The sequence below is a fragment of the Sorex araneus genome, chromosome X, assembly GCF_027595985.1.
Source record: "Sorex araneus isolate mSorAra2 chromosome X, mSorAra2.pri, whole genome shotgun sequence".
In the NCBI taxonomy this organism is placed as follows: Eukaryota; Metazoa; Chordata; class Mammalia; order Eulipotyphla; family Soricidae; genus Sorex; species Sorex araneus.
In genome coordinates, this window is record NC_073313.1 from 229,535,119 (window position 1) to 229,557,420 (window position 22,302).

At 35.0% G+C, this 22,302-nt stretch overlaps 1 protein-coding gene across 1 annotated transcript in view; it reads right to left on the reverse strand.

Moving 5' to 3' along the window:
- Positions 1 to 972: 972 nt before the first annotated feature.
- The window catches only part of PGAP1 (post-GPI attachment to proteins inositol deacylase 1), an 88,928-nt gene continuing 67,598 nt past the window's right edge, over positions 973 to 22,302 (reverse strand). The window contains exons 22-27 of the mRNA XM_004601400.3: positions 21,405 to 21,602; positions 19,535 to 19,667; positions 16,739 to 16,789; positions 15,969 to 16,159; positions 14,215 to 14,319; positions 973 to 9,451 (exon numbers count right to left, since the gene is read on the reverse strand). Of these exons, the coding sequence (XP_004601457.3) occupies positions 9,313 to 9,451; positions 14,215 to 14,319; positions 15,969 to 16,159; positions 16,739 to 16,789; positions 19,535 to 19,667; positions 21,405 to 21,602 (817 nt within the window). The 3' untranslated portion in view covers positions 973 to 9,312. The remainder of the gene's footprint in view (positions 9,452 to 14,214; positions 14,320 to 15,968; positions 16,160 to 16,738; positions 16,790 to 19,534; positions 19,668 to 21,404; positions 21,603 to 22,302) is intronic.

Genomic DNA, 22,302 nt, shown 5'->3' on the forward strand with positions numbered 1-22,302 from the left:
TATTTAATTTATATATATAAATTATATAGTTTATATTTAATGATAAACACAATGTTAATATATGCATATAATTTATAAATGTTCATCTATTTAGAGACCTAGTTAAAATAATTTAGAAAATACTAGTCTACTCAATGTGTAAGAAGATATTTGTTCCTTAAAAGATTTCTGTCCTAGGGGTCTGAGGGATAGCACAGTGGGTAGGGTGCTTGCCTTGCATACAGATGACCTGGGTTTAATCCTTGGCATCCCATATGGTCCCCCTGAGCACTGCCAGGAGTGATTCCTAAGCACATAGCCAGTGGTAACACCTGAGCAACACTGGATGTGGCACCAAAACAAACAAACAAAAATATGTTCTCTCCTGCTGTTTTACTCACCATATTCCTTCTATAGAAAAGTTTAGAGCTATACTAAAGTCTCATTTTATTTAATGCCTCTTTGGTATTTTATAATCCTAAATCTAGTCTTTCTAGTTGCTAGTAGGAGTCCCAGGTAATTTATTTTTATTGACTATAGAAATATTTGAGAATTACCGTTTGGAGCACCTGTTAAAACAGAATCTCATTTTGCTTCCCTTCAGATCAAATTTATTTAGGGTAACCAGGGAATCCACTTATAAAGCTAAATCATTGTCATATAACTTGGGAACTGGGAACCCAATGGTAGTTTCCAAGCATATTTATCAAGTTAGCAAGAAAGCATCAGAAAAACAAAGCATGCCACTGAAACATAACTGAAACCTTCCTTGAATAGGACATGAACCATGCAATGTTCTGGAGGAAGCTATAAAATAACTAATTGGGAAATACTAGAATTTATTCTCTTTCAAAATTTACCTATGATACAACATGTTTATCACATCCCCTTCTGGGCATGCAAATTTCTCAGTGTAATCATTTTAGGAGCCCTTTTCTAGAGACGGTATGGGGTACTGTAAATCAGTAAGTAATCTCTACACGCATGTTCTTGTTCACCAAATTTATTGTTTAATACTTCAGAATACCAGATTATGACAGATTAAAAAGAAAGCACCAAAAATAGCTACACATTAATACCTGAGCAGAGACTGAAGGCAAATATTCATATAGTAACATTCACCACATTTTATAGAGTACAATAAATAGCACTTTTAAAAAAATAAATTACAACTGGTTTAATGTAATATGTTAACCACACCACACCAAAAATACACTCAACACACTCAAAATTATACGCAAGTGTTTTTAGTACACCACATAGTACAAAGTACTAGCGAAGATCATGCATGTTTAAATGGAAAAATCTGCAAGGTGACAAATATTTTTCAGTACATACTATCGGACAAATTCCTTTGCACTGTTAAGTATTATTGTTATGTGCTATTTTGTTTTCTAGAAGAGAAAAACATGACTAATTTGCAAATAAATGATTACCAAGCTTATCTCATAATGAAACATATTTTCTCTTCACAATTATAATTTTAAATGATGCAGATTGATGGTTAAATACTTAATTTTATTACATACTCTTGCTCAAACTACTTCTCATCTCAATTTTTCCATGATTTAAGAAAAGACTTGTTTTCTTTTTGTGAATTTTTAGAAAACATGTCTTTTTATCTTTGAGGGAAGGGAGTAGAAGTGAAATGGTAAGAGAAATATGTTGAGTTATTGTCAAAGTTGAAACAGAAAAATACACAACAAATTCTGTTTGTTCATTCTCTCACAAAAAAAGATGTAATCATCTTTTAGCAGAGTCTATGTATAACCTATGGATAGGAAAATTTTGTTTTAATTATTAAAAATAATGGGTAATAACATTATTTGACAAAAGCAAGCCTCAATACTCTGAGAAACATAAATGTCTTAAGAATGTCTTTGATAGCTAATTCATTAAAAAGATAAAGAAATTAGATTTGAATATTAACTTTTCCATCAGTAAGTTCAGAAAAAAAAATGCACTAAGTTCAGAAAAGAAGTGCTGCCACCTTCTAAAATAATTTTAGGAAAGTTATGTCAAACTAAATTTTCTATTTGTAGGAAGTGCAAATTAATTTTAACTTGAAATAAAAATTCTGGAAATTAAAGGCCCTAGAACAATAGTTCTGCAAATAGTAAGAAAAATACTGGTCAACTTTTAATTTATCAACATTAAAAGAAATGGACTTGAGGTCAACTTGAGAGGACCACACATTGTAAAACATAGTTAAAATAGTTCAGGTCATTTCTTTGTCACTTTAAGGCACACACTGTTTTATACAAATAACTAAAAATTCAAGATCACAGTGATAAAACACACTCAATTTTGGTCTGTTTTCTCATGGGTACATTGCACAGAGTTTGCCATAAGTTTAATAAATTACAATACAATCACTTCAAAATAATATTTGAGTCATTTCTACATTAAAAATGCAAATACACTATAAATTGCCTAGTTTACACAAAAATTGACATTTCTTTTCTCCCTTTACAGTAGAGGAGATATCTTTAACAATATTCTAACAAATACATATTTGATTATGTAGAATGCATAGTTATGTCAAATACAGGCATCTCCTACTTAGAATAAAACTATTTAATACAAAGAACAAGCACATTTCAAAATCCAATGTCAGCTCAACTTTTAGGTCTTGAGTATCACCTTTTTACTAATACCAACTGTAATCACCAACAAAACACTAGATGAATTATCACTAAATCAAGGTCAGACATTATAATATTTGACTTCTCTGTTACCTCTTTACTTCCAACACCACTGATGCAAATTTCATCAAAATTACTCGACAGAGGCACAATTACATTAAATGATGAAAAATATAAAATATGAGGGGCTGAAATTTCCATTAAGAAATTTTAGAGTGGAGAAATTAAAGCATTTTCTCCCTCCTTTTTTTTTTTTTTTGGTGGGGTGGGGTTAAGAAGGGTTGGGCAATACCTGGCTATGTTCAGGGATTACCCCTGGCTTTGTACTCAGGGATAACTCCTGGCAAAGTTCTGGGGAACACATATGGTGCTGAGAATTGCCCAGTCAGCCTTACCTGCTGTATTATATTTTTGGGTCACACCTGGCAGTGCTCAGGGCTTACTCCTGACTCTGAACTCAGGACTTACTCCTGGTGGTACACGGGGGTCAGATGAGATGATGTGGAGCGAATCTGAATTGGCTGTGTGCAAGGCAAACGTCCTATCTGCTGAACTATCTCTCTGGCCCAAGTACAATACCATTTCAATGTTAGTAGCTTAACATTTTTATTCTATTATAAATAATCATAATGTCTTTAAAATGTTCATGTCACTGTACTATGTCATGTAGGTCCTAGTTGATAATTTTCCTGTGAAATATATGAATATATAAAAAGATGATATATAAAGGGATGAGAGAAAAGTACTTAAGAAACCAAAACATTCCACAACAAACTTTCTATTACACAGTTGAGACACACCTGTACAATGACCCATGTTAAAAAAAAAAAAAAAAGCTTTACATCAAAGAATGACTCTGAAGCAAGATTCCCTCAATTAATTACTATAATCATCATTAGTAATCATTATTGGGTTGACAAACTTTTACCCAATAAAAATCAGAGAACACTTTTCCAGAAATCAGACAAAACGCAATATGATAAATATGATATAGCCTTACATAGTTTTAAAAGAAACCTACAATATGAAATGTTATCTGATGATTTATATAATAATGTAAGTCCTAGATGAAAAATACTGAAAAGACTATTTTTGCTTAATCCCAATATGCTAAGAAAATTTCATTGGTATAAATATCTGGAGGTATTTTTGTTATATTTAAACTTTGGTGGCAAAATGTGTTTTGTTAACCATATGAATAAGTCATATTTTGCAATGTAGAATTTTGTGCTAAAAAATTCATGTCTTTTTTTCCTTAAAAAGGGATGTAAAAAGTTCAATATGAAAACAAAGCAAGTGTAACGTGACATACAAAATGTGCCTATCATTCAGGTTTTTGAGTGATTAATTGTTCTATTTATTATATTTTAATAAACCTTTCACAAGTGCCATTACTATTATATAAACACTAAAAACAATATTATTAAAAATGAATTTATAAAAATTGTTACTTTTAGACTTCTTTAGCTAGTATTAGGAATCTAATGTGCACAGATTTATATAAACTAATTAGAATACATTAATAGATCTAGGTTTTCCATAGTGTTCAAAGTTACAATGTATAGAATAAGTACAGAATAATTCCTATATATCAAAACAGTATCTTGTTTTCTATGATTTGTAAGTCCTGCAGTTATCAGAAAGTAACTGATTATCTAGTACTTAAAATCATAGTCAATTTGGCAGCTTAAGTGCCAAATACTTTGAGAAAATATTCAACTTGACTTAAAACTATTTGACCATAAATAGTATAGTCATTAATATAGTTTAGATTATCATATAACTTTTGGAAAATATATGCTATCAGTCTAGGTATATCATATATTTATATACTATTAGTGGAATAATAGCATACTTATTTCATTCTTAAAACTGTTAACATAAAATTCAGTCTCCTATCTTCATAATTTATTAAAAAAAATGTGAATTCCTGAGCACTTCCAGTACATTTATGTAGATTTTTGATTACTGAATTAACCTTTCCTATCATTGTTATAAAAAATTAAAATGCAAGAAACCTCATAGACTTTTAATTTTCTAAGGCTGTTAAAACATATTGAGAAGAATATATAAGTAATGTATATAAGTAAAAATTCAACCTTCTGATAAAAAAGACTGGAATAAAATTTAATCTTTCAATCATTTTAGCATTTTTGTAAAACTCTCTTGTATATTTATCTACATGGCAGAGAAGTTTTTTTGTCAGTTTCTAATTTAATAATACAAAGACACTTTATTATTTCTTCTATCTTGGGGAATACTATGTTCTCCAAATTGACTTTCCCCACAAAGCCTCACAAATTATGTTTTCTATGACATATAAGTTCACAAAACTAAAACACAGAAAAAACAAAAGTGATGGTAAAATATCAACAAATGCATAATTTTACAAGGTCCCAACACATTTCAAATATTTTACTCAACTGATTTAATAGCAAACTATGAAAACTGCAAAGGCAGCACTGTCAAATATTATAATAAACCTCACAAGAAAGTAGACATTATATTAATTTAGACTTAATACTTAAGATGGGGTACTCAGGGCTTACTCTTGGCTCTGCACTCAGGGATTATTCCTAGCAGGTCTCAGGGAACCATATGGGGTGTTGTGGATTGAGCCTGATCAAATGCATGCAAGGTAAATGGACTATCCTTGTACTACCTCTCCAGCCCCATCACAATCTATCTCTTAATCTTTGTGTTTCTCTCATTTCCCCCACACTTTTCAAAAATTAAATAAAAATTAGTTTTGTATCCTCTATTCAACTTGACCAACTTCTGTGGGAGTTACAAATTAATAAGAAGGTGAAATGAATAAGCTACACAGAAAGAAAAAGTCTATAAGATTTTTAAGAACAGTACAGCAAGAGGATGATAAGCAAATCAGATAATCTGCCTTGGGTAAGTATGTGAATGTGATAGAAAAATGTACTTTATGAGTGATAGGAAAATTAACAATAAACATTTAATAGACCTACCTTATTTTCTTTTGTTCCTTACTGTATAATCATGAAGTTATCATATGGTAGCTCAATCAAGAAAAGCTATTTCATTAAGGACATATGAATTTATCTAGTAAATTTTTAATACTAACAATTACTAACTAAATTACCAAAATTCTAATAATTGAAAGAGTAATCAACAGATGGTTGGTAACTAATAACTGATACTCCAAATCATTGTTATACAGGCAAATGTGTTTTAAGGTCATTTGTTTTGAATATTTCCATTCTGATAACAATCAAGAAAGAGAGGATCTTTAATATCTGGCATGAAAAGAGATGAATAAAAATAATTTTTATCATATTATCAGGTCAAATCTTGACAGTAATTGAAAAAAAAAGGCTTTTTCAAAACTGGAAGTAGTGTTTTTCTTAATCAGTCTCAGCAATACAGTTATCAATCTTATAAAATAGGAAAAGTGCAGAAAAGTAAATAAGTTTTTGTTACTTATGGTACCAGGGATCAGACCCAGGGTCTCACACAAGCCAGATGTGACCTATTGCTGAGTCAAATCCTTGGCCCCAGAAGTAATTTTTATAAGTATTAACTTACTCAAAAATTCAACAAATTTTAAATAAAAGTTTTAACAGTAGGGGTCATACATTTGCTGAATTGGATAACTCTTAACTTCTACTAAGCAATTTCACTTTTAGTAACATTGCTAATGAACCTGTGCTGTTTTACCAGCTAACAAAGGCTGGTACATATGTTAGAATCAATGTGTAAATTAAAGATAACAAAAATTTTTTCCCTCAAATGAAAGAAAATGAAAAAAATTTTCAAGTGAAAAAAATCATCACTTTTGTTAATATTCACACAGAAACTTCCACCTCATTTCTGGTAGTGATTTGGATTTAAAGTGCATCAGGACTTGATTATGATCCTGTCAAAAGGTAGTTTTCTATAATTATATAAATAAATATAAATAACGTAGTTTTTATATATGCATATATACTGACATATATGTATATATGCTGAATAAAGACGCAAGCTAATACTGCTTAGAAGTTGTTTAATTAGTATAGATTAGTAGTCTTGAAATATTTTTTGGATTAATAAGACTTTTTATCTTAAGTACATTAAGATAAAAATAATTTATTGAGACTAGGATGCTCTTAAAAATAAGCTGTTTAGGGACCAGAGTCCTACAGTAGGCAATGCATTTGCCTTGCATGTGGCCAACCCAGGTTTGATCCTCAGCATCCCATATGGTCCCCCAAGCAGTGCCAGGAATAATTCTTGATCAAAGAACCAGGAGTAACCGCTGAGCATTGTCAGGTGTGGCCCCTCCTTCAAATAAGCTACTTAGAAAGGCTAAAGTACTATGCACAAATGAAAAATTTAGGACTTGTTACATTTCATTCATAAGAAATGTGAAATAAGGAGTCTTTAGATCACATATTTATATATAACAAGTATGGTTGCCAAAAAAATATCCCCCAAAATTGAATTTTCTCAAGTTCTATGCATATATGTACCTAGTAATACAGGACACATTTAACCTATAACTTGAAATACAACTACAATATTGGTGAAAAAGAACTATGCCACGTGAGAGTGTATCTTAATAGCTATCATTACAAGAAAAAAAGTTAATAGCTATAGAAGAATATATAGATGTAAGTATACTTATTGTGATGATTTACTCATGTATATAAGTATTGATTTTATGCAGCATACAAGAAATAAATCAATCATACCTAAGAAATGTATAGCTTTCCTGAAAAAAAATAACCCTGTGTATAAAAGCTGCTTATTAGTGTATGTACAAGTAGGCAGATGTGTCCTTATTTAAATACATATGTGATTTTCCATAGGGCAAATGTATAATCTGAAAATTCTCTTTCTCTTCAGGTACTTATTACTTCTCTCAAACGAACAAGTACCTGGGATGTCTGCCTTATTTACATTGTGTAATAATTTCCCTCCCTTTAATGATCCTGGCAAATGAAAATAGGAATAGGCATTCAGCTGAGAAAGACAACAAGAGAATTAAACAAATTTACAACCTTCAGAGATGATAGCAAGACCAGATCCTCTTCAACAAAAGCCAAACTGCAAGGACCAGAGGAACAACTGAGAAGAAAACTGGGGTAATCCTTGACTGGCAGAAAAGTCAGGATAACCTCCTCTAGGCAGTAACAGCTGACAGACTAATGCAATCCAGGGGCAAAGGCAGATAAGATGAATACAAGAGTACAGTATCTCCCTGGATACTTAAAGGAATGCAAGCACTTGCATTCTGGACAATGACAGCATATATCTCTACGTAAAGAAGGGGATCCATGAGCCAGGTATATCCTCAGCCTAATTTTAATTCTCTTAAGGCAAAGATACCTAGCTCCATTAACTACTTCCTAGTTTTTGTAATGGATAAGATCTAAAATGAAAGAGAAACATTACTCTCATATCTGGTGAACAGCAATCATCTTGTCAAATTAAGATTCCACCATTAAACCCAGGGAATAAAGCATAAAATTTATGCAGGTTTACTATGCACAACTATACTATTAATGGAGAAAGTCTATAATCATACAACTAATAATATAATTTTGAACTATTAATATAATATTGCACCTAATCAGGTTGCTTGTGTTTTCTTGTAGTGTCAAAACTTGTGCAAACTTAGTCTTTTTTGAAGATTGTAATTAATTATTTATTTTGGGGTTTTGGGCCACACCTGACAGGGCTCAGGGGATACTCCTAACTTCGTGCTCAGGGATCACACCTAGTAGTGATTGGAGAACCGTAAGTGATGCCAAGGATTGAACCAGGGTAAGCTCCATATTCCTTAACCCCAATACTACCTTTCCAGTTCCTGGAATTTAATTATTTTAATAATACAACATGACCACAGGCACTTTTGGTAACCAATGAATTGAATAAAATGGTACTGAAATTGAATGAATGAACTACTCTAATGCTAGTTAATATCTATGAGAATTTTCTTTAAATTTAGCAACAGATCTCTTCAATAGTCTTGTAATATGCATCAAGAATAAAAAATAAGATTTTAATTTGGGAAGTAATAAAAGCTCCCAATAAATTCTGAATCTGGATATTGTTTTCATCTATCAATATTGCATTGGTTACCAAAAATAATCTGTCATTTAGAATTAAAATTTATATTTCATAGGTGTAAGAAAACAAAGAGCTACTTTGTTCACTTAGAGCTGCCAAAAACTGACCAAAGACTTAATGGACGTTTCATTTTTGAGGGATCTAACGGTTATGATTTCATCAATTTTTTAAGACTTATTTCTCAGGATGTATACAAAAGTAAATACTAAGTAACCCACTTTATAGAAGAAGTTTGATGAAATGAGAAGAATGCTAGAGGTGAGATTACAAACAATGCTACATTTGCTGTGTATCTAGAAGATTCCTGCTACAGCCAATCAACCAGACTAGCTAATTGATATGCAGAGGAGTCCTCAAAGACAGTGACCACCATACTCTTTTCTAATAATTGAAACATTAGTAGCACACAAGTGTACCATAGCCCAAAATAAAACCATGCTTAAATGACTTTCCTCAAGCATTAAAAAACTAATTTTTCCTGTTTTCAATACTGTAAAAATAGACTTGTCTTCTCAAAAGGATCGAGTCGTCCACATCAATGGAGCAGTGATATCATCTGGCCCTAAAGGTGTAAATCATCTTTAGAATTTGTTGAAAATCAGTATCATATAAAGTTGCATAATGCATGGAGCAAAAGGGGAATGAAGACAAAGCATGGAACCCTATATAAATGTGTTGATCCAAAAGCAATCACACCGATAGCCAGAAGAAGTGGAAACTGTGAAGTGGTCTTCAATAATTTACTGTAAAGAGACAAAGAAATGTAAGTCATTACATAAACTACATTGCAAGAAAAAAATTAAATTTTACATGTAAAATAATTTTTAAAATTAAATTATTGTATACATGCATAAAATACATTTAATACAGTCTTCCAAAAGTGATTTCAGATGAAGTAAAGTTACATGTGATAAATTCAATATCCATGATTTTTTTGCCATTGGTATATTTTTTGTAAATACCAACCTACCTTTGGTATATTTTTAAAAAAGATTCACAAGTCACATTCTGGCTTAAAAAAAGATAAATTACCCTACTTTACTTGGATCACACCATGTAGTGTTTGGGGCTACAAGTGGCTTGGTGCTTAAGGACCATGTTGATAGTGCTTAGGGGACCATGTGGTGCTGGGACCAACCTAAGGCTCTCACATGCAGAGCATGCACTCTAGCTCTTTGAGTTATCTTGCAAGCCTAAATAATATTTCTACTAGGTAATAACCAGTTAGGTTTAGTAACTTACATTCTAACATCAGAAAACTACTAACTGAATTTTTATTCTTAATTTTATTCTGGGAAATTAAACCTAGCAAAACTAAAATATTAGTTTCCTTTTGTTTATGGTTATACTTTCTGCAGTTTCAGTTATGTAAAATCAAGTGGGATCAAAAATATTATACACAATAAGATATTATGGGCAGAGAGTCTCTTGCCCGAGTGCCTGTCTGTCTTCCTCAGGGCCCCTCAGAGGGGATGGGCTCCAGCTTCCCTCCCCACCCTGAGCAGAGCTCCCGGCAGCCAAAGACCTCTGGAACCTAGCCACAGCCATGCTCAAGGCCCCTCTCCACACATTCGGATAAGCCTCACGCATGAAGGAACCGGCAGAGGAACCCAGGTGTGTGTAATCCCATCAACGGCCAACATCCAGAGACTTAAAAGCAAGCTCCCAGAAGCGCGCAGCCGCAAATCAGTTGCACAATATCTTCTAACATACTTCTCCCTCTGGGAGAAACTGGCAAGCTACTGAGAGTTTCCTGCCTACATGGGAGAGTCTCACAAGCTTCCCATGGTGTATTCATATACCAAAGCCAGTAACAAGCTGGATCACATTCCCCTGACCCTGAAAGAGTCTCCAATGTGGCATTGTTGGGAAGGGCAAGTAGAGAAAGGCTTCTAAAATCTCAGGGATAGGACGAATGGAGAGGCTGCTGAGACCGCTCAAGAAATTTGACGATCAAGGGGATGATGATGATGATGATGATGATGATGATGATGAGGAGGAGGAGGAGGAGGAGGAGGAGGAGGAGGATGATATTTTGAGAGAAGTACTACATCCACAAAATGTTTCTTACAATGTACTATAACTTTTATTTTTAGTATTAATATTATTAATCTCTTATAATACCAAATTTACAAATAAACTTTGTCATAGAATGTGGATTTAGGAATAAGCATAATGCAAATAGAGTTTGGTACTATGGTTTGTTTTAGGTATCCACTGGAATTTTAGAACATATCTCCTGTGGGATAATGAAAGACAACTGTAATGTTTACCAAGATCTAACTACAGAAATATTTCTTTTAACTTTACTCAAATAAAGAAGCATCCCAAATTCTTGACAATGGCATAAAAAATAATTTTGGGGTTGGGATTTCCCAAGCAGTACTCAGAAGGCTGGAGATGGGGGGCTTGTAGTGATTCTTAGCTAGCTAGACCAGCAGTTCAATGTGAAGACCTGATGAGGATCCAGTACTGCGAGGGCCCTGCAGCAGTGCAAATTATATAGGTCAGTCTGATAGTGCTCAGGGAGCCTCCAGGGACATACCCTGGAGGTGTGGTGCTGAGTAGGAGACCTCGAGGAAAGCATTCAGTGATGCTCAGGGTACCATGTGGTGGTCCAGAGTCAGCCCTCAAACCAGGGGGGGCTGTATGCAAGACATGTGCCTTAACCAGTGTACTCTCTGGCCCTGACAATAAATTTTTTTCTTTTTTTTCTGAGCCATATCCTGTGGTGCTCAGGGCCCATATGGGATGTCAGAGATCGAACCAGAGTGCTGACCTGCTGTACTATCACTCTAGTCCCTGCAATTACAATAAACACTTTAAAAGAAAAGTATTAGGAAAGATTATCATCTTTTTTCCTCTAAAATTTATGAAACTTAGAATAATTGGAGCAAAAAATTTGCCTAAAGGCAAACACCTATTAAAACGCAGACCCAAGATTTAAATCCCAGGTCTACTTGATTATAGAGTATCTATGAATATAAAACAGAATGAACTGAAAAAGTCCTCAAAGCATACAACCAGTCAATGAAATGTAATGTTTTTAAAATAAATTTTAAACATATACATATTTGCATAATTGTATAATGAGCCTCATATTTCCATTACTCAGCTTCAAAATGATCAAATTACAGCTAATTTTACTTTACCCCTGTATTTCCATCCACTCTTACTGTACTTCTTGAAAGCATACCTAAAATTCCCATTCTTTTAAGGACTTATTTATTTAAAAAAATGTTTTTATCAGTGAATCACCGTGAGATAAAGTTACAGACTTACAAATTTTCATGCTTGCGTTTCAGTCATACAACGATCGAGTACCCATCCCTCCACCAGTGCCCATTTTCTACCACCAATGGTCCCCAAATCCCTACCACCACTCCCACCCTGTCTCCTTCACCCTACCCTGCCTCTGTGGCAGAGCATTCCCTTTTGCTCTCTCTCTCTTTTTGGGTGTTGTGGTTTGCTATAGAGGTATTAAGCAGGCATCATGTTCAGTCTATAGTCTATTTTCAGCACGTATCTCCCATCCCTAGTGGGCCTGCCTAGCACCTTTTGCTTGGTGATCCCTTCTCTATCAAAGCTGCTTCTTCACCTAGCATGTGAGGTCAGCTTCTAAGCTGTGGAATAGTCCTTCTGGTACTTATCTCTACTACTCTTGGGTGTTAGTCTCCCATTCTGTTACTTTATATTCCACAAATGAGTGCAATCTTTCTATGTCTGTTCCTCTCTTTCTGACTCATTTCACTTAACATGTAAGGACTTATTTTTTAAAGAAAAAAAGATTATATCCCAATAGTAAAATTAAATACTAAGAAAAGAGGATCAGGAAGCACCACTGCTGCCATGTAAGTTCATCCACCGGTTTGTCCCAGAGACTCAAAAATAAATCTCAAAAGAGATCATCTAGCAGCAAAAAAATTTTTGGACACTTCCTGCTGGCTGAGTCCTCCCTCATGATCAGTTCCTACCCAAACTAAACCCAGGAAGCTGCTACCACCCCCTAAAACCTCTGCCATGTCTCTGGCCAGATCCCACGACCTCAGGACCGAGAACTAATTAGAGAACCTAATCTGCTAAAAACTCCAGGTACACTCATCTTTGGGCCTGAAAACCCTAGGTCTTCTCGGAATCGGAGTGGAAGAACTCTCCCTACCTCCCTGTACTTACAGAAAAACTGTCAGCCAAGCCCAGTTAAATATTTAACTTTCCAGTTAACTTTCCTGGATTAAATAGTGGATTTTCTGGAGTGACATGTGCAAACTCTGATATCCATTCAGTGGCAGCACACCAGAATGGATGGGATATAATGCAGAAGCCAACCAATGTCAACTAACAAAAACATTAACACAGAAGGCTTAACTTGCAACAAGGCCTTAGTTAAACCTCAAACAAGGACTTAATGTGCCCATGGTAAGATACAACAATTTTCACAAATTTTCTCCTATGGAAATAATTTCTTGATCATTCTGTTAGCCATTTAGTGGTAACAAGCAATATAAAATAAATTATTGTGGGTCTCCTACAGGGACACGCTTGAGAGTTGGGAAAATGGAGACAATGGTGGAAGGAAGGTGAGAGCAGTGGGGGAGTGGTGTTGGAATATTGAATGTGTGTAACAAATCATCATGAGTAACTTTGCAAACCACCAGATGTTTAAATAAAGTGGAGAAAAAAAAGAACTACGAAAAATACAATATACTTTATATTACATAAAAATATATTTGCATATAAATAATAATTACTTTTATGGCATTACACTATATTAATGAGTAATGCAGAGTAATACAGAGTAAAGCAGAGTTTCCATAATTGTTTTTTGGTCTGTAGCCAGAACTATGGTATGCGGGCTGGAGAGATAGTACAGAGGGTCAGGCGCTAGCTTCTTGTGTGGCTTTATTCTGGTTTGGTCCCTGGCACTGTAAAAGATTCCTTAAGTACCACCAGGCATGACCCCTATGCACGTGGGTGTGGCTCAAAAGCAAATAACCTTCCCCTCCTCTGCCCCCGCCAATAAATAAAACATGTTTGCTATCCTCTCTTTCTGGATAATTGTTCTGTGCTTAGAAAATTCCTTATATGGATATAAAGTAAAACCTGGTCTCTCCTGTTTTACACTTCCTATTTAATTTTCAAAGCTACCCTATAATACACACAGCGGGTAGGGCGTTTGCCTTGCACCCAGCCGTCCAGGGATTGATTCCTCCCTCCCTCTCAGAGAGCAAACTACCTAGAGTATCCCGCCCACATAGCAGAGCCTGGCAAGCTTCCTGTGGTGTATTCGACATGCCAAAAACAGTAGCAACAAGTCTTACAATGGAGACATTACTGGTGCCTGCTCAAGCAAATCGATGAACAATGGAGGAGAGAGTTACAGTGCTTTATGGCATTAACAATAAGAATATTCTAAGTATTAGGAATAGAGAGCATGTTATAAATATGAAAGAATGATAAATACCAGAAACAAAGAAGAGGAAGAAAAAGAAAGGTTAAACAACTATACCTTGATTTTATTGAAACAGCAGAAGTATTTCCAAGAATTGCCACAGTTGGAATAAGGATAAATGCCAAAGGTCTGCATGGATCAGGATTAAGCTTGAAGTAATAACTATATCAAACAGAAAAAAAAATTAAGATTCAAAAAAACATATTTGCTTATTTAAAATCATCAGAATCAAGGTTTTTCCTGTGACAAAATCTGGATTAATTTTTTATATATGTGGAGAACTTAGGCCAAGACCATTTTGAAGAAATTGTATATAACCTTCCAAAAGCCATGTGAAGCTTGCTTGCCTTTAAAATGTTATTTTATTTTATTTTTTTATTGAATAACCTTGAGCAATGCTTACAAAGCTATCATGTTTGAGTTTCAGTCATAGGGTTGGGTAATGAGTGCCAAAATAGACCACAGACCGAACTCAATGGCCACTCAATACCTCTATTGCAAACCACAACACTAAAAAGGAGAGAGAGAAGAGAAGGGAATGCCCTGCCAAAGGGGGGGGGGAACAGGGGTGGGGGGAGGTATACTGGGATCATTGGCGGTGGAGAATGGGCATTGGTGGAGGGATGGGTACTCGATCATTGTATGACTGAAACGCAAACATGAAAGTTTGTAAGTATGTTGTACATCATAGTGATTCACTATTAAAAAAATAATAATAATGTCACGTCACTGTCATCCTGTTGCTCACTGATTCGCTCGAGTGGGCACCAGTAACGTCACCATTGTGAGACTTGTTACTTTTTTTTGGCATATCAAATATGCCACAGGTAGCTTGCCAGGCTCTGCTGTGCAGGCAAGATACTCTTGGTAGCTTGCCAGGCTCTCCAAGAGTGGAGGGGGAATCAAACCTGGGTCGGCCTCGTGCAAGGCAAATGCTCTACGAGTTGTGCTATCATTCCAGTCCTTAGTACTTGACTACAAATGTGTATATATTAGAAATGAAATGATATCTAATCAGAGCCTGGCAAGCTACCCATGGCATATTCGATATGCCAAAAAAACAGTAACAAAAAGTCTCACAATGTAGACATTACTGGTGCCCACTCCAACAAATTGATGAACAACAGGATGACAGGAATGCAGTGCAACTAAGGTTTTATTTTAACAAAATTTACTACAAAGAAATGTAAGGATAGAGAAAAAGAGAGACGTGTTCAAGAGAGAATATGGCTTTTGCTTCCAGCAAATTTAGGAAAACATAAAATTGATCATGAATTGAAAAATATGTAAGGCACTAATCTTATAAATACTGTAAGCCCCCCAAAGAAGTATATGTTCATATTTCTAGATTCAAGTGAATTTAAAGATAAAATTAAATACCACCTCCTCTTTCTTTAAAAAAAATTTTTGGGCCACCAGCAGAAGTCACTTCTGGTGATGCTCTGGGGACCATATGAGGTACCAGGGACTGAACAGGGTGAGAAGCATGCAAGGCAAACACTTTGCCTTTTGAACTATCTCTCCTGCCCACCCCTACCCCCAATTTTGTTTTTGTGGTTTTGGGAATAAAACTCAGGGCCTCATAGATGCATGGGAAATGCTTTTATGCTTAGCCATATACCAGTTCCAATTTCCTCATTTGGAGGCAAACTTAGGGGAGTTTATATTCCCAGGCTTTATTTTTATAGTAAGAAAGAAAATGTGAAAATCTTAAACAAGATTTATAGACCAATAGCACCTAGCAAGCTTCTATCTTTAGATATTTATTTTTTGAATTACTCAAATTATAATTATACATAAATCAGAAGTACCTGAGATTTTTAAACCAATAAATTAAAGACGGCATGCTGAGTAACACAATCCATGTTAACAAATTAATCACAGTATTGTGCATGTGAAGACTATCTTCAACATCACTAAATGAAGATAAATGAAGATGGTATACTGTAGAGTCTTTAGGGTGACTGGATTTTTTTTCACTTCGTTTAGAGTTTTTTGCATTCTATGAAGAAAGTAAAAATACCAATATATTAAATAAACTTTAAGTTTATTATTTTACTTAGATTCATAATTAGCAGCTAACAATACATACTTCTGAACCAAATTGATATAAAATACTAAAACTGTTTAGAAATACTTTAAGATATGTTGGGTAGATAAAATCTATTCATTCTGAATCTCTCTCTAGAGAAGTATAGGGACTAAAAATAAAGTACATGTTATAGATATTTTAAGTACACTTTATAAATAATATACTACCTACATATTTTCAACTGGAGAAATAAAAGTACTAAAACTTTGTTTGAAATGGTAAAAATAAAAGTACTGTCATTGTGCAGAACTATGTACCTCGGTAACTCTTGAAATAAAATTTGAAAGATTATTTGCAAAAATATAAGCAAAAATAATGTAAGTACTGACAAAACCAAAATTAAATGAAGATCATCTAATTCTATTCCAATATTCATTAGGTTCACTCCTTTTAAATTTATATTAAAAAACTGTAAAATCCTTACCTATTATAAAAAAAAAAGCCTATTTTCCTATTAGCATGATGTAGAATTGTGAAAATAAAACTTACCACAGTCTGGGTATTTTTTAAAGTTGTTAGGCTAGCTTGAAGATGAACAATCTAAGAAAAAAAAATATTGCATTTGGAAACAAAATGAACCACTTTTAAAAATTTAAATTAAGAAACACTGCTGTCTGACTTTTGAAAAATCTAAATAAAATTTACTTAACATTTATAACCATTTTTTTATAAAAGTCCATCCTTTCTACTACATGTAGCAAAAACTGCATATTTGCTACCATGGATTAAAAAATAAGTACATTGGGGAGGAAGTGACAGTATGGTGGGTAGGGAGCTTGCCTAGTATCTAGTAACTGAGGTTTGATCCCTGACATCCCAATACGGTCTCCCGAGTCCGCCAGGAGTGATTCTGAGTGAAGAACCAGAAATAACCCCTGAGCACTGTGGGGTGTGGCTCAAAAACAAAACAGTAACAACAAAACTAAATTTAAAAATACACCATTCCTGTACGGGATTGATATGAAATACTGAAAACTACTTAAAGATATGGATAAAATAAATGAAAACAATTAACACAAACTTCTTAATTGTGTTTGGGTCACAATACACTGCTATTATTTCTATATTTTGAGCCTGTGAGTTAATGATACTTTGCTATAGCAAATAAATTCAGTATAAAATTTCAATGCTTTATTATCTTTAAAAATAAATCTTTAGGGGCAGGAGCGATAGCACAGTGGGTAGGGCATTTGCCTTGCACGCGGCCGACCCGGGTTCAATCCCCGGCATCCCATATGGTCCCCCAAGCACCGCCAGGAGTAATTCCTGAGTGCAAAGCCAGGAGTAACCCCTGAGTATCGCTGGGTGTGACCCAAAAAGCAAAAAAAAAAAAAATCTTTAAAAAATCTGAACTCAAAATATGGTGACAAAATATTTACAAGAACTCGAGAAAATCTGTATGTATAATTTATTAAATTGCTTAATATGTTGTTTACTGAGTTGTTTGAAAGACACCATTAAAAACCCAAAAATTGTGAATGAATACATTTAAATAGTTCTAAATAATTTTGTTCTGATAGACTTAATTTTTTTAAAAAACTAAAAAACTGCAACACACATGTATAAACATTAAAAGCATAGGCAAATAAACCTTTGTTTAAAAAAGAAAAAAATTATTCATTCTGATATCAACTGTCTTCAAAAATGATTAATTTGGAAAGCTCTTCCAAATCTTGCACAACGGTAAGTGAAAAGGCTGAAAAGTTGGCTACAAGAGAAGAAGCATTAAGACACAAAGGCTGTAATAGTCCACAAGGCTAAGAAGAGAAACCCTAAGGATAAAACATCAAAGAAGGGGAATATCCATTATAATCAAAACCCTGTCCTAGTCAGGGGATTGACAAATATTCTCAATAATCTATGTATCCCAGATAGGCTATGTAGCACTGTCATCCATCCTGTTGTTAATCAATTTGCTCAAGCGGGCACCAGTAACGTCTCCATTGTGAGACTTGTTACTGTTTTTGGCATATCAAATATACCACGGGTAGCTTGCCAGACTCTGCCGTAAGGGTGGGATAATCTCAGTAGCTTGCCGGGCTCTCTGAGAGGGACGAAAGAATCGAACCCGGGTCGACCGAGTGCAAGGCAAATGCCCTACCCACTGTGCTATTGCTCTAGTCCAGTTGAGTGATGTCTTCAATAAACAGAAAACTTGTGACAGGACCTTTGTCCCTCATCAGGCTCCTCTGCATAGAGCACATAAGAAATCTGTTGATGCCTTCTCCACCTAATTGTTATCAGTAGTATAAAAGTTTCCCAAAACATTTGACTGATGCTTACTTAAAAAAAAATAAAAGTTGCAAACCCAGACACCAGAAGTGAGCTCTTTGACACAGAGAATAAAAGCTAAGAGCAGTGCAAGATTATCACAAAGTTGTGAACTCAAATGTTGCCAAAAACAACAGTTATTCCTCAACTCAAAGGCCATTCTTGTTCTTCATTTGTTCTAACAGGTAGAATTTATGCTCACAAATTGTGTCCTAATTTTCTTATAAAGATCCTAGTTAAATTATGGATCCATTTTTTATACATTATTTAATATGGAGAGCATGTACTTGCATGATCCAGAAATTCCTGCAAAAAATCCAGTCTTCTTGGAAGCATTTTTTCACTTCCTTAGTAAAATGATTATTTTTATTGTATTCTAATACTTTACCAACATTTATAATATTCTACATCATCTCAGCATGATAACTTGATTCACTGATATAATTGTTTTGTATATAACAAACCCATATTCAAATGGAAATATAAATAAAACCTGTTCAATTAAAGTTTTTTCTTTAAATATTACTTGCAAGAACAAGAAGTGATGTGTAACAGGGTACATTATTTGTTTCTTTTTTAAAAACAGAGAAAGTATTAATAATTTCAGATTAATAATCTCAGGTCAATATATACATACATATGTATATATATACGTATATATAAAAGATTAAATAAATGAGATTTTCAAACAAAAACACCACACTTAAGCCTATTACACAGCAGAAAATTACTGCAGCAGTAAATAATAACTTTTTTTGTGGGGAAGCCACACCTGGCAGTTTTGGGGCTTATTCTTGGCTCTGCACTCAGAGATCATTCCAGTTTGTACTCAAGAAACCATATGGGGTTGCAGAGATCAAGCCTGGGTCAGTCGTGTGGATCAAGCCCAGAGCAATAGTACCATCCACTGTACTACTGCTCTGGGCCCCAAATGTTTTATTTTCCCTAATGAACAATACCTATATGAAATTCTGTGCCTGCCCAATACAAAATGTAGTCACAGATTTGACATACCTTGAACAAGTAGTAAAGATAAGTAAGAAATATGGCAAATGCTCCACACGTTGTCCAACTAACTATAATCAAAACAACTGTCAAGCAGGGCACATCTGCTGATATCTTGATATCTTTAGGAGGTTCAGATGGTCTAAAAGAGAATAAGCCTTTTTAAAAGTATGTTAACTGTTATTTATAGGGTCACATATAAAAGGAAAATAATACATTATTCTTCCTGTATCTCCTATTTATTGCTATGCAAATAACAAAGATATTAAAATAAAGGTACAGGGGAAGGGGATACATATTTGATTATAAATTCTGATAGCTTCTCTTACATTTAGATACACTACAGATGGAGCGGTAGCATAGCAGGTAGGGTGTTTGCCTTGCACGAGGCCAACCCGGGTTCAATTCCTCCGTCCCTCTGAGAGAGCCTGGAGAGCTACCAAGAGTATCCCGCCTGCACAGCAGAGCCTGGCAAGCTACCAATGGCGTATCCGATATGCCAAAAAAACAGTAACAACAAGTTTTACAATGGAGACGTTACTGGTGCTCACTTGAGCAAATCAATGAACAACGGGATGACAGTGCCGCAGTGCTACAGATATTTGCACTAAGAAAAGCATGCTATGAAAGATATTTATTAATTATAATCTTTGTGCGGCAGAGAGTCTCTTGCCAGCATGCCTGGCTGTCTGCCCCGGGGCCCCTCGGAGGAGATGGGTTCCAGCTTCCCTCCCCACCCTGAGCAGAGCTCCCGGCAGCCGAAGACCACCGGAACCTAGCTACAGCCATGCTCGAGGCCCCTCTCCACACGTTTGGACAGGCCTCACGAATGAAGGTACTGGCAGAGGAACCCAGGTATGTGTAATCCCATCAATGGTCAACATCCAGAGACTTAAAAGCAAGCTCCCAGAAGCTGCAAAGCAGCCATGCGATATCTTGTAGCCTGCTTTTCCCTCTGGGAGAAATTGGCAAGCTTCTGAGAGGTTCCTGCCCACATGGGACAGCCTTGCAAGCTTCTCATGGTGTATTCATATGCTAAATCCAGTAACAAGCTGGATCTCATTCCCCTGACCCTGAAAGAGCCTCCAGTGCGACATCAACATCCTTGGGGGAGCCAAGTCGAGAGAGACTTCTAAGATCTCAGGGAAAGGAGGAATGAGAGGTTACAGAGCCCGCTCGAGAAATGGACGATCAACGAGATTTCACAATTCGTGATAATCTTTGTGCACGTCACTGCAATATGTATACGAGTGGGAGCAGGTTTCTATTTCTTAAAGTCTCAAGATCATGCAGACATGTGACAGTATTAATGTCAGAAGTATCTCTAAAGGGTAGGAAGAAGCATCACAGTATGACACACTTTGTGTCATTGAATCATACTGTGTACTCAGTGAGAAGTGACAATGTAACTAAATCTGGGCTTTCCTATAAAAGCCTACCAATAACTTCAACCTGTTTCAGGGCTTCTCTGAGCCTACGATAAAAATCTAGGCAATGTTTTTGAAGCTCCTCACATTTCATCTAATATGATCCTAAATATCTTGACAGTCTCTGTATCAGATTTGACTAAAAGTCAGAATATTGTCAAAAAAATACTTTCAACTTGAAAAAATTTAAAACTGAAATTCAAAAACTTGTATGATCTGCCAAAGTATTTATACTTAACTCCTGAATATAAAGAATACAATTTAACTGCAATAAAGATTATCTTTAAAAAAACATTACTTTGAATATCAATTCATGCTTAGCCAGCTAAAGATGCCATATTGTACCATCTTTCCTTGGAAATTATAGTCTAGTGATGTAAATTTAAGTTCCCCTATAAGGATGTAATTTTTTTCTTAAGAATAATTAGAAAGCTTTGCCCTTCAATCTTTACCTTTTCACAGCTAGCCACAATGAAGACAGGAGTTTCACAGACGTAGATGAGAGAAGGCCACCCCAGTAGGCAGTACATGTTCCAAACAGAAAGAGAATCAAGGATACAAGGGGGAAACACATGCTCTGACTAGTCAAAACAATGGCATCTAGTTCTGGTAGGAATAACAGATCCCATATTTCTTTAAACCATTTATATCTGTGGATAAAAGAAAACATAGAAGGCAAAAAATTATGAACACTCAGGTGTTTTATCATGCAATCACTGATGTCCTCAATGTTTGCCGTGTCTTAATTTATAATTATACTGAAAAATAAACTTCAGATCCTTATGGGAAACAAATAATTTATCTGTGAAGAAAACCTACTTATCTTTATTCTGGGTTAAAATACAGTGTGACTGCTATATATTGATCTTCGTGAAAAAGAAACGGCAGGTACACACACCTCTCTCTCTCTCAAAAAAAAAAATATATATATATGTATTTTGCTCACACCTAGTGATACTCAGGGGTTATTCTTGGTTCTGCACTCAGGAATTACTTCTGGCAGTCCTCATAGGACCACATGAGATACCAGGGATAGAACCTGAGTTGGCTGTGTACAAGGCAAATGCCCTACCCTCTGTATTGTCGCTCTGACTCCCATCTCCTTATATTTAAATTTAAAAAGCTAGTTGTATGGATAGAAGATGTCTAAGTATTGAAACCTAAATAAAATCCACAAAAATTGATACATTAAGAATGGAATTCTGTGGATGGGGAGATGTGCCCAACCCTGGTTAGAAGCCTGGCACCACCTACATCAAATTGCTGAAAAAAGCCATGGAGACACCCAGACCACAAATCAGGTGGCTTTGGTCATCTCAGCACAGAAGGGCCCCAGCAATACAGCATCCT